Source organism: Globicephala melas, chromosome 7 (assembly GCF_963455315.2).
Source record: "Globicephala melas chromosome 7, mGloMel1.2, whole genome shotgun sequence".
NCBI lineage: Eukaryota > Metazoa > Chordata > Mammalia > Artiodactyla > Delphinidae > Globicephala > Globicephala melas.
In genome coordinates, this window is record NC_083320.1 from 38,856,568 (window position 1) to 38,869,839 (window position 13,272).

At 38.3% G+C, this 13,272-nt stretch overlaps 1 protein-coding gene across 1 annotated transcript in view; it reads left to right on the plus strand.

Moving 5' to 3' along the window:
* Positions 1 to 1,950: 1,950 nt before the first annotated feature.
* The window catches only part of STK17B (serine/threonine kinase 17b), a 30,400-nt gene continuing 19,078 nt past the window's right edge, over positions 1,951 to 13,272 (plus strand). Inside the window, exons 1-2 of the mRNA XM_030855919.3 lie at positions 1,951 to 2,222; positions 11,767 to 11,932. Of these exons, the coding sequence (XP_030711779.1) occupies positions 11,811 to 11,932 (122 nt within the window). The 5' untranslated portion in view covers positions 1,951 to 2,222; positions 11,767 to 11,810. The remainder of the gene's footprint in view (positions 2,223 to 11,766; positions 11,933 to 13,272) is intronic.

Sequence of the window (13,272 nt, forward strand, 5' to 3'; positions counted from 1 at the left end):
TTTAGGTAAATGAGGTCGGATGAAGGGATGTGCTGACTCCTGAATGTTACTGCAAGGTCACAGATGGTACAGTCTCCTCCTCGGCACCAGGAGTCCCTCGTTACTTGAACCACAGTGCCTGAGACCAAGTAAGTAGCTGAGCTAAATCCTAGCTGGCAAATCTGACATCAGGCACAAGGGTTAACAATCTATTTAGGGGCATAAGAGAAACACAGGGAACAAGTATAAGCCCTGCACCCAGGGACAGAGGGAAAAGAGGTGATCGGGCTGGGAGTGGAAAGTAGAAATCAGCAAAGATTTGTGATTTCTGGAGGGGGTAACTTCTTCAAGTTGGAAATTGATGAACAGGTGCTGATGAAGAGGATGGTGAAAAGTTGGAGCCTAGGCAGAGGCAGGAGAAAACAAGACATGAAAAGGCCTATCAGCCCAGCAGGATGATTGGTTAGAGCAGAGGACCTGTGACCACACGGAGGGTTGGTTTAAGGCAGTGACGGGAGAGAGAAAGGTCTGCATCTAGGTGTGAAGTGATGTGGTTACATAGGATTAGAGACAGAAGGGAAGATAGACTGAGTGTGAGGAGATTGCTAAGAGCTGGCTATTGATCAAGTGTTGATACTCAGGAGGTCCAGAGTTAAACACACACGCGCGCGTGCACGGGCAAAACAGAAATCACCGCGCCATGCTGCGGTTGTGAGATTTCCGGAGGTTACTGGTTCCAGTGCTGGTGCTGAGACTTCTAGGAACCACCCTTGTGTTCATAAAAGAAAAGATGGGGACAGTCTCACTGTTTGTGGATTCTTAGATAATAATAGCTGAAAAGTCCATTTCAGCATGCAGGGTTTTTTTCCCCTCCATCTTAACTTGTCAGTCCAATTGTTAGCAACAAGAAATGAGATGGATGGAAGCAATACTCTGCAAGTGACAAGGTTTAGGGACTAGACACATTAAACCGGGATGAGTTAGTTAAGTAACAGCAAGGAGACGAGTAGATGACTGTGAGGCATTTTAAGCACTTATCTTGGGAAGCATACAGTACGGAAGAGCAAATGGACGGCTTGATGACAATTTGCTTAGCTTACTGGGATAGAACAAGAAAATCTCCTCTTTAAATGCTGACTGAGTGTTGAAGTCTTTTCAAGGAGAACGATTCCCCTCCCAACATATTTTCTCAATAGTCTTCTACAATTACTGTAAATATACTTTGCAACCAACCCTAGATTATATAAAACAAACAAAAATCCCGCAGTTGTGTCTTGCACAGGACTTTCAGATTTTTCATTCTCTCGAAGAGAGAACAGATCCTGAGTAGCTTGCTGAGGAGCTTTCATCTTTTCCCTTAGTACCCTATATGCAAAAACAGCAATTCATCTTATTTGGACTCTCTTTTCACTGCCTTCAACCATGCCTCAGAAGAACTCAGTTCGCTGGAGCGGACTTTAGCGGTGGGGCCCAAGTTCCATAAATCCCCCAGCGATGCTGATGCTTGCCAAGTTCGAGCAAACTGGACTCTCCACTGGCCGAGTGTGTTCAGGTGATAAGGAAGACGACCGGGAAGAGTCAGAAAACAGGCACAGAAGTTTGGGAATGAGTCAGAAGCAGCGACTAACTTTCCTTCTTCCCTCTCCCCAGTCTGAGATATTCACGCCGCGTGGACTGCCACTCTGAAGGCCGGGATGCACTGGGTCGGAGTTACAGCCCCGTGCGCGGTCAGGTTGGCGCCCTACTCACTCCTTTCTCGCAGCAATTACGAGAGCGCGCCCCACCTGCTCTGCAGCTCCGCCCAGCTTCCGACCGCCGGGCGGCGGCCGCACCCCCTCACCACTGAGCCCCGCCTCGCAGCACGCGCCGCTGGCTGGCGCCCCGCCCTCTCCTCACGTGACAGCCCAGCCCTCCATGCGCGCTCGGATTGGCTCTCGCGACTGAGGGGGTGGGGTCGAGCCTACAGCTCTGCCCCGCAACGCGGCTGCAGTTTTCAAACCTCAACTGTAACCTTCCGTCACCGTCTTCGCCGCCGTAGCCGGGAGCCACCTCACGGGGAGGTCAGGTCACAACTGTTGGCCGTTGTCCAGAAGAGTAAAAGTGGGTCCTGCCACGCTTGGAGCTACCCGGCACCTCACGGAGCTAGAGCTGGAGAACGCGTCTTGTCGTGCCCACCTGCGTGGGGCGGGACTGGAGCCCCCTTGGAGGGGGCAGCATCGGGAGAACCTGCTGCTGCCTGAGCGGTCAGTGTCTTCCGCCTCGCGCGTCCGCGGTCCTGCCGGGTGGACTGGGGGTTGCGACTCCAAACCCCTGAACCAGCCCCCTTTACCCGTGGAACAGAGACCCAGAACGTGGGAGGGGTCCCGAGGAGGGATCCAGGCGGTGTGGGCGGATCCGGGGTCCCCTCTGACCCCTGGCCTGGGGAAGATGGGCTCAGACACCGCCGCCCCTAGGTGGCCCGACTGCTCCGAATCCCTCGCCGCATATCGGCTGGAGTCCTGCTTCCCTGGTTCTCTCGGGTTCGGCGCTGGGAGCGGCGGCTGGTCCTCCCAGTACCCTTCTCAGCGCGGGGAGCGCGCGCGCGCGCTCGTGTGTGTGTGTGTCTGTCTGTCTGACTGTGTGCGCGCCGTCGCCTGGCTGGCACGGACTCTCCCTGGGTCGCGTCCCGTGGGGGCCCCCTTCGCGACCGGCTCGATCGCGTCCCTTCCACGTCGCGTCAACGTGGTCCCTTCAGGTCCCTGCCGAGTTTACAGCTGTGGTGTAGGCACAGGACGTGTTCACATCTGGACTCATGGACACGTCCTGCTCACAGCTGTCTTTCGTCTGGAGAGAAGTTTGTGCTCATCTTGTGGGGGATTTTCAGTTACTATTGTGAACAGTTTTTTGAAGTCAGTGAATAGAGAAGTCGAGTTGTAGTTGTTTCTGTGATTTCTAGCGATCTGGTTTTATTTTGACGCCATGTAAACCGCAAAGGGTACACGACCCATCCTCAAACTATACAACTACGTGACGGCTACGATTTTGACATTTACCCAGCTCTTGGTTTTGGTGTAGGGAAAAGCTCTTCATTTGAATTCCCTTAGGGGGGCAAGTAGAGACGAAGTTGAAAGAGACTTTATGGGCAGCTGGTAGCTGATGTTCGTTCTTCCGCTGCCTGTGATGGGACTAGAGGCCCTCCAACATCAATTTGCAAATTGAAATTAAGGAAGAGAAAACATTTTAAAGCCACATGCTGATCAGAATTCAATTATATTAGGTCGGTGTGTCACATTCACTGTTTGTTTTGCCAACGTAATGTTTACATCCCTGGTACTGATGATAAGCAGCGATGTTTGATATGGTGTCACCCCCTTAGGTTCTCAAGCCTTTGAGAATGTGCCCTGAGACAGCATGGTCTACTGAGATGATTGGGCAAGTGGCAGCAAATGTAACTTGGCATTTTGAGCCCGGGAGCACAATTTTATTAAAGAAAAAGATGATAAACCTACTTTGTCATTGATTCACCATTTTATAGTTTTATAGTAAACTGCCCAGAAGTAGTTTTCAACAACTTCCAGAATGTTTGTTTTATAAATGTTAAACCACACACCCGTAAAATTGTGTGTTTTTGAAAAAGCTAGTCCATAGAAGCAATGTCCTAGTTTAAGATCTCTCTTCTTCCCCCTTCATCCTCCTCTGAGCAGATGTTCAGTTTTTTAAAGTTTTTCTTATATTTTAATAACTGAAGTTGTTAATAGCTGCTTTATTTTTGAGGTACATATCATACATTTTACATCATTTTTCTAAATTATGGATCTGAAATTGAAGTGAAATGTATTTACATGGCAATATATTCAAGTTTTAAAAGTAAAAATTGTGTTATTGAAGGCCTTTCATTTTTGTGTGTGGACAGAATGGTTGTAGTTTCTCTTGGGCTCATTGAATAGTGAATTACAATTTGGTTAAGATAGAATCAGTTTTTAGGAACGTTGGGACTTGACAAATTGATCACTGTGTCAGCGTATTAACAGCAAAGCTGAGGAAGGTACAGGCATTTTATGGCATGTTTACAATTTTATCTTTAGACTTGCACTGACAGTGTTTTACTGGTGTTAAGTAAACAGTTAAATATGTTTTAAAAGCTTTGTTTTTGAAGCTGTTTGATAATTATAAGAGAGAATTTCCTTATCAAAATTTCCCTGTTTTTCTCTTAGAGACCTAATTTAAAACCCAGGAATCAAGGAAATCAATTGCTGACACTTTCACTTAATCCTAAAATTGTCTTACAGTTGCACGTATGTTATATTGCAGTGCATATTTCCTGTAAAAAAATTGGCAGCTACGTAGGACAGTGCTTCTAGAGGTACTGCTTTTAAAGGATTTTGATTAATTTTTTTAAAAAGAATTCTTTGTGTTCTGTGGGTATTGATTGTGTCAAAGACATTAAGTCATTTATGTACTTACTTTCCACTTTTGAAAACTTTATATGTTTTAGTTATTTTAATTTTCCACAATATTGATGACAAAATTCAATGATTTTTCTAAAGATTTTTTTTTTTAATGTGGACCATTTTTAAAGTGTTTATTGAATTTGTTACAATATTCCTTCTGTTTTACGTTTTTGGGGTTTTTGTTTTTTGGCCCACGAGGCATGTGGGATCTTAGCTCCCAGACTAGGGATTAAACCCACCCCCCCTGCATATTGGAAGGTGAAGTCTTAACCACTGGACCGCCAAGGACGTCCCTCAATGGTTTTGTTTTTAAGTATTTTATATTCTATTATAGAGTATTATCAAAGGATATTTCTTTGATAATAGACAAATGTCTATTATCATAATAGACATTAATAGATAATAGACAAATAATTAACAAATGTACTTAGGAATTAAGTCGCATATTTTTATATAAATATGTTGTGACAAATGTAATTTTCAAGACATACTTTGTTCATTTTTCATTTCTTTAATTTATCCTTTTTCCCCCAAATATATTTAACCTTGAACTTCAGTGCCACTTTAAACATCTAAACTAGTCAGTTTCTTTTAATATTTATATGCAATGTGTCGCTGCACCCTGGACCCTTTGCAACTTCTTCAAAAGAGGGAATCGTTATACTTGAAGCATTTAAAAATCTTAATATTAACAGTGAGATGATAGTTTCATCTGTAATCCGAGGATCATATTCCGTTTTGCATTGTAATACTTACTGAATAAACAATACTTCAGAGATGCTGTAAGTAAACTGCTTTATTTTACAACAGAAACTTAATTTTCCATCTGATGAATGACAAGCACTGTATGTTTGTTGGCCCACTATATTTCCGTTTTCAACATCTTTCCATCCTGGTCCATAATTATAGGGTTTAATTCTTCTTCTGAAGGTAGACGAGACAGCACCAGGACTTACCTGTCATGGTACAGAATCAGTCCTGGGGTCATTACCTGGGACTTTAGCCCTTGGATAGTATATACTAGATAGACTAGTTAGACTAGAGTCAGTTAGCTGGCTTCCTGTTGTGATTTTCAAAGGATTAAATTCTTGAATTATGCTTTCTATTCAATCTTAATAGAACAAACAAACCTGTTAGTAGAATACATATAAGGAACAGTCTCTTCCTTGAAATTGAAAATCATCATCATCCCTTTCCCTACACAAATAACTTTGCTTCTGATCAATGACTAATTAAAAATGGATCCTTTTACCACACTAGCAGAAAGTTCTTCCTTTATTCTGATGGATTCTAGATAAATAAATCTACAGTTCCTCTGTTTCCTAGGGAAAACTTGGTAGCTATAAATGCTAATGTAGAAAGAAAAAGTTTTTTTCCCCTCTCATCTTGTGCCTTACTTTGCTTTCCATTGCCTTTCAAATTTACTTCATGAAGATCTTGATTTATCAGTCCTTGGCAGGACAAGTGTCTGGATTTCCTGATTGAGGCAGCTCTTAAAATATTGATATTCTTAGCTGAAGTAGGTATAGTATCATGTGGCCACCTAGTTTGGAAAGATAGGTAAATACAAAATAAATGGCCCGTTGGTATTGTATTACAATATATGATATTATAATTTTATCCATGTTTCCAGACTATGGCTATCCTGTTTAGAACTGAAGTTCTCTGATAGCAATTTAAAATATTTCTTATTTTATTTAGTCAAATACTGAATTAAGCAGAGATTAGCTGCATTTGAAGCTCCAATATGATAATTTCAAGATGGATCTCAAGTTCTGCTAAACCCTTGAAGATATGAGATGTACCTAAAAATTCTTCTTGCTATATTTCATAATTCTTAAGAATTCAGTTCATCAGACATTTAAAAAAAATTCCTACCAGGTGCCAGACACCGTGCTGGGAGTTTAGGCATGAAAGCAAATGGTTGCAACCCTTCAGACACTAAATATAATTGCAGGCTAACATGTTACATGTTGAGGTAAAGAGGTATGTCAAGGTTCCTCCTATTTGAAGCGTAAAGGACAGGCATTAAAGGCAACCTGTGGGTTTTAGGCAAAGCTTCCTGGGGGAGATGACATTCTTTGTTGAGGTAAGAAGGATGCATACGAAGAGTTTTTGCATTTAAAGAAAGGTAGAAAGGATGTTCAGACAGGAGAGTATAAGAGAGATGTGGAGGCAAAAGATGAGCTACAAGTGTGGCAGGAAATGAAGCTGGTGTGTACCTGGCCTCAAAGGCTTTTGTGTGCATGCTATAAGGACTTGAACTTGTAGCTACTGGGAAGCTAATGCACGGATCAAAGCAGATAATTTAATTCTCTAGATGTTTTTATTTAGTGTTATATGCTGTATTCTATTTTATAAAACATTTTTATATGATAACCTTGAAATGAATATCGTGATGAATATTTTTTGTTTGTTTGTTTTGTCTTGCGGTACGCGGGCCTCTCAGTGCCGGGGCCCCTCCCGCCGCGGAGCGCACGCGCAGGCCCAGCCGCCATGGCTCACGGGCCCAGCGGCTCCGCGGCACGTGGGATCCTCCCGGACCGGGGCACGAACCCGCGTCACCCGCACCGGCAGGCGGACTCCCAACCACTGCGCCACCAGGGAAGCCCGTGATGAATATTTTTAAATAGAGCTATTTATAGGTTTATAGGGACTGTTTTTCTTACTTTTGATCACATCACAATTGCTTTCTCACTTCAAGTAAATTAAAGGCCCAGATCAAGCCTAACATTTCCTTTTTTCCTTCCTTCACTGATCCATATCTGAATTCTTATTGTGATTATTGTAATGGGAGTTAATAAAAAAAACTTTGCAAATAAACTTGAGGTGCCATTTTTCCTAGTATTGATAGTACTGTGTAATTGGAAGCTTAATTGTCTCTTGCCTTCTTCTATTATCCTCTTACTGTTTTTAGTGCCTGATTGTGTCTATAACTGTGTACCTACTCATGTGTGCGCACACACACACACAAATTTACGTACTAAGTACCTTGAGATTTTTTATTAGTATAGCCTCATAGTGTTATGAGATGCATTTCAAATGGAGTGAGACCTATTGGTAATTTAGAGTCAGTTATAGGTCTGTGAATTATGGTAGAAAACAAGAAAAGGTCTGTGATTGTTGGAGTTCAAGAGGATTCAGTGGGAAATTTAGGAAGATGCAAGGAAAGACAGCTGATTGATAACCTGCTTGTGCCCAAGGATTAAATCTTATATGAAGGGCAGCAAGCTGTTTGTGGAGGGATTGGTGGAAAAAGGTGACATTCTTGCTCCACTATATGCAAAATTAGCCAAAGGAGAGGAAATGGAAAAAATATCTAGGCCGTGGCAACTGGTGCAAGTGCAGTAAATAGAAGGAAGCTACACCTAAGTGATGCTATATGGATCCCTAAGGCAGTTTGTAATATAGGTATATTTGCAATAAGTAGATAAGCTTAAAGTTCAACCTTCAGAAATGTGCTTTTCCTTTTTTCTGAGACATGGCTTGTGTTTCCAGCATATTCAGAGACAGAGTAAAATTTATCACAATTCAGAAAATGATTTTTGTACTAACATGTATTTTAAAAACTGCTGATTACCCAACACTGTTTTCAGCTGCATTTATAATCATACAAATATACAGATACCATGGTACATTCATCCATTATGATGACCAACAGTACATGTGAGGGGAGGAAAATTTGTTAGGTAAAAAATTAAATTAAGCCAATGTCTAGAATTAGGAAATACTATTAAGTAGTTTGATTAATAGGCCCTGTTTTTATTATCACTATTTATTTCAATCCTTTTTTTAAAAAAGGTAAGTTTTTTTTCCTTCTAATATAACTGAATAGGTATTACAAAACTTAATACCTATTAGTATTATATTTTGGATATCACATTTTGGATTTTTTTTTTTGGAGGGATCCCGGGATGAATCTGGATTTTCACCAAGTGATACAATAAAGGCATATGTCTTAAGGTTACAAATTATTATTCATTATATAGAATTATAACTATAACATTAATTCAGAATTTATGAAATTGTTCTTTCTGTGCAGTATTAAACAAGGTATTAATTCTTGCTTAGTATTTACCCTAAATGCTTATATGGTCTTTACATAAGAACAGACATGTTATTTGGATAATGAATACCATATGCTCTAAATAAATGCAGAGAAAACGTTGAGGCCTTAAAAAACCTGAGCAATAATAGCTCATGAACTTCCAGCCAAGTAACACTTAATGTGTAAAGAGATATGTTTTGCTGTTAAAAGTGGGTAAGTTTCTGCGTTTAGAGTCTAGTCATATATATTCAAAGCCATCTTTTTTACCCAAAGGCATTTATTAGTTTTCGTCTATACCTGCTTGGTGTAGATAACTTAAACACAGGAAAATATAAATACTGCCATAATCTCACCACCCAAAGATAACCACTGTTAATGTGTTGCCATAGTTTTCCAGTATTTTCCTCTATTTGCTTTTATATTTAACAAAATTATGTAACATATCAAAAATTATATATAACAAATACATATACCTTATATGACAAAATTATACTGTATGTAAAGTTTTGTCTTCCTTTTTTCACTTAGTATTATATGAGTTAAAAATATTCTTTGAAAGCACAATTTTTATTAGGTATATAATATCCTATTTAGGTATATTTAGCCATTTCCCTATTGTTGGACTTTGGGATTCATTCATTCTACAGGCTTTTTATTTTTTTAACTATTATATATCATGCTTCATTAAACATAAGTCTTTGAGTATATCTAAGATCCATATTGATTCTTTTGAAACTTGAGAGCAGAAAATAATTATTTATAAAATATATCTCCATTCTACTAGATTCTTATGAATAGATCACTTTTTAGCTGATATATTACAGTATGAGATAAACATCTTAGATTCTAGAATCTAGATGAGGTGAACATCTTAGAATCAAGAGCCTGTACTCTCTCTATATGAGTGAATTTGACATGTTCTTGTGCTCATGTTTCCTAAGGCCTGATTTGGAACCATGTTGGGAATGTAGCCCAATTTGTATCTATAATACAGGTATATCCCTTCTTTCTATGTATAAATGTGGTCATAAGCATGCAAATTCATAGACTTAAATTTAGGGGAAAAAATCTTAAAAGTCCAAAGATGACCTGAAGAAAAAAAGGTTGAGCATAGAAATTGGTAACCGTATTGATTTTTCAGAGAAGAATATGTGACCAATGAAACTGAGTTCCATCAGAGCTAAAAGTATACAAATAGTTCATCAAAACAGAATAAAAAGACAGAATTTAAGAGTTGAGTTTAAGCTAACTTGGGGTGAGAGTTTTGTATGTGGAAATATAGGTACAGCTGTTCAACAATGGCAGAGGATTGTGCGGAGAGTATCTTTCAGTAGAATAGTAACAGTATTTATTGATTGAACAATCATGATGTGCTTTCATGACTAGCACTGTACCAGTGTGATTCTACATGAGTTCATCATATTTTAATTTTTAATATTTAGAGTACTGCCAGATACATTCCATAATTCATCCATACTTCAGGGGCAGCAGAATTGAAGCTGTCCTCACTAGTAATCAGAGAAATGCAAACTAAACCACAAAACTGTCTGAATGGGGCAAATGTTGGCAAGGAGATGATAAGCTCTCCTACCCAGTGCTAGTGGAATGGAAAGAAGGGACCTACTCTGTGTCTATGTTGCCTTATTTATTTTTAATTTAAACAAAATATGGCAAAGTAATAAGATTGAAAGCCCCAAGTGTTTGTTATATTTGTATCCCTTCCTACACATTTGAAATATTTCTTTCTTTTTTTAAAGTAGCTGTATTACTTTGCTAGGCTGCCACAACAAAGTACTGTCCATCAGGTGACTTAAGCAATAGTAATTTATTTTCTTACAATTCTGGAGAGTAGAATTTTGGGATCAAGGTGTCAGCAGGGCTGGTTTCTTGTGGATGGGCTTCTCCCTATGTTTTCACATGATCTTCCCTCTACGTGTTTCTGTATCCTAATCTCATTTTTTTCATAAGGCCACCTGTCCTCTTGGATTAGGGCACACCCTAATGACCTCATTTTAATTTAATTACCCTTTCTCCAAATACAGTCACTTTCTGAGGTTCTAGGGGGTTAGGACTTCAACATATGAATTTTGAGGGAAGGGACATAATTCACCCCATAACATTAGCAAAGTTAAATGTCTCATAGCTGGTATGATGGATAAATGGGATTCAGACCCAGATGTGATTCAGTCCAAATGTTATTTTCAGAATTCTACACCACTACTTTTGGAATACTAGAGATGTACCTCAAAACTAGTTAGGGCTTTGTTTTTTCAAAGGCCACAGAAACTGAAAACACTCCCCTCTAATCATACTGCGTACTTGCTAAGTTGAATATAGATGGCATTTGAATTTAGGAAGATAAAGAACAGAGCATGTCAAGTAGGAAATAAGGGGAGGAAAAATGTGTCAGAGACACATTTTGCTAACTACACCCTCTTATAAGAGGGTGCTAGAAGAAGAATACTGGATTTCTTATTAGATAGGCATAGCAGAAAAGTCAGGCATATCTTAAATATATAGTCTGCTGTTATTATATGAATTCAATTAATATGAAATAGTAGTTTTAATGTTAAAACTGAATACTCATAAATAAAAGTTCGAAATAAATATGAGCTTCAGTTACAGATTAGAACTCTAGAATAAGGCTTTATGTGTGGTCACTCACTCATCCAACAAAATTATAGAGCTCTTCATGCATAGCAGGCTCTGTGCTGTGTTCTGCCTCTAAGGCCTATGAAACAAGTCCATTTCTTGTAGTCACTCACATGTCAGTAACATAACTCACAATATGTGATTTTACCATCAAATTTGTTTGGCCATGTGAAATTACATTTAAAATGAATGATCATTTGTGTTATAATCATGCTGTGTTAAATTATCTTGTTATGTGAAGATATAACTTTAAAGAATGACAGTTTAAAAATGAAATTTAAAAAAAAATTTTTAATGTTTTTTAAAAACTAAATTGAATGATTGTATTACAATTTTATTTTAACTGTTTTTTTAAAGAATTTGGGAGGTCTTACAGGATTTTTCAGTAGTTTTATTCTGAAATGAAGTCAGTAACTTAGTTCAAGTACCATAGAGGAGATACCAGTTTATGTGTATGCCTTTTGTTTTTCTTCCTTCTGGGTAGAATATGTTCTTAAATCTTCTTCTTTCTTTCTTCTTTTTTTTTTTTTTTTTGGTTGTATCTTATAGCTATATTTTGAGCTGTATAATATAACGCACATCCTATCTGAGATAACATCTTTTTTTTTTCTTAATTGCATTTAAGTTATATCCTGCATCTTCTCTTTTTTTAAATAGGTAAAAATAAGTGACTGAAGAAGCCTACCTGAGAGTCATCTAACATGTCGAGGAGAAGATTTGAGTGTCGAAGTATTTCGGGCTTGCTAACTACAACTCCTCAAACTCCAATTAAAATGGAAAACTTTAGTAATTTTTATACACTTACATCCAAAGAGCTAGGAAGGTAAGGAAACTTTTGATGTGTATGTGTTTAAATTCACATTTAGGATTTCTGTGTCTATAAAACTCACTTGATGATTATTTTGCAGTGATTAGAAAGAAAAGTCCTCATCTCTGCTGATGTTATACAGGGTTTAGTCTTAACTGACTTGGAAATCAAATCCGTAGAGGGTTAGTGAGCATATATGATACATCCCACCTCGCTTCAGAGCCCATGGTTGGAAGTCAGGGTTCTTACTTGAGGCTGTGCATGGGAAGAGGCAGCTTAGCACAATGGACTGCCACATCCAAGTTTGGGCTCTGCCATTTACTATTTAACCTCAATTGAATTACTGTACCTCTTGGTTTTGTAGTTTTCTCATCTGAGACCCAGGGATGAAGATAATTGTTATCTATTTTATATGGTTGTTGTGAGGATTAAACTAGTTAATATTTGTAAAGTATTTAGTAGAATACCATAGAAGTTTTTGTTGAATAAAAAAATTTTTAATTCTTAGGATATTGTGCTGGGCTAAAAAAAAATAAATATGGAGATTCTCCTTCTCTTTTCTAAGCAAAATGAATTAACTCATATTAGATAGTATAATTCTGTATGACAAACAATGCATGTACTGTAAGTAAAACCTGTATTTACACTGGTACTAATCTGTTTTGGTTTAACGAAGCTGTAAATTCCTTAAGACCAAGGAGTGAACTGAGATTATGAGACCATTTAGCACTACCATTTTAATATATATGAAAGTTACAAAAGATATACCAAATAATTTGTTATTTATTCAGCATTTTGAGCTTTAAATTAAAAACACTTAACAAAGGGTGGTAGGATGATGATCATTTTCTGTCTTCAGTTTGATTTTTACATTAAAATGGTAAAAGTCCGTGTTTGTATTATTGATAGATGCACAGTAAAATAGTGTGAATGATTTTTTATCTTTGAAAATCTCAATGTGAAAACAAAAATTGACTGAACCATGGCAAGTAATTCTATTCTTGGTGGTCTTTTATGTCAAGGATAAAGGCTAGTCCTGGCTTTTTTACTTGTCAGATATTGGATGCAGTCTTTCTTTTGCAGAATAAGGGTGATAATATCTGCCTCATCAGACTAAGAACTAAATGTGAAAGCATATTTCAGTATTCCTGTCACATTTATTTAATTTTGTGTGCAAAATATTTGAGTCTTCTAATGGTTTATTTTTTTATAAAATATAGTTTCAAAACCCTTTCAGAATGTTTTCAAGAAATAGTTTAGTTCTAAATCTATACTATTTCTTTTTGCATTATACAGGCAAGAGTAAGTGTTCTTTTAGTTGTATCTCACTATTCATTAAATAGTCATAGAATCTA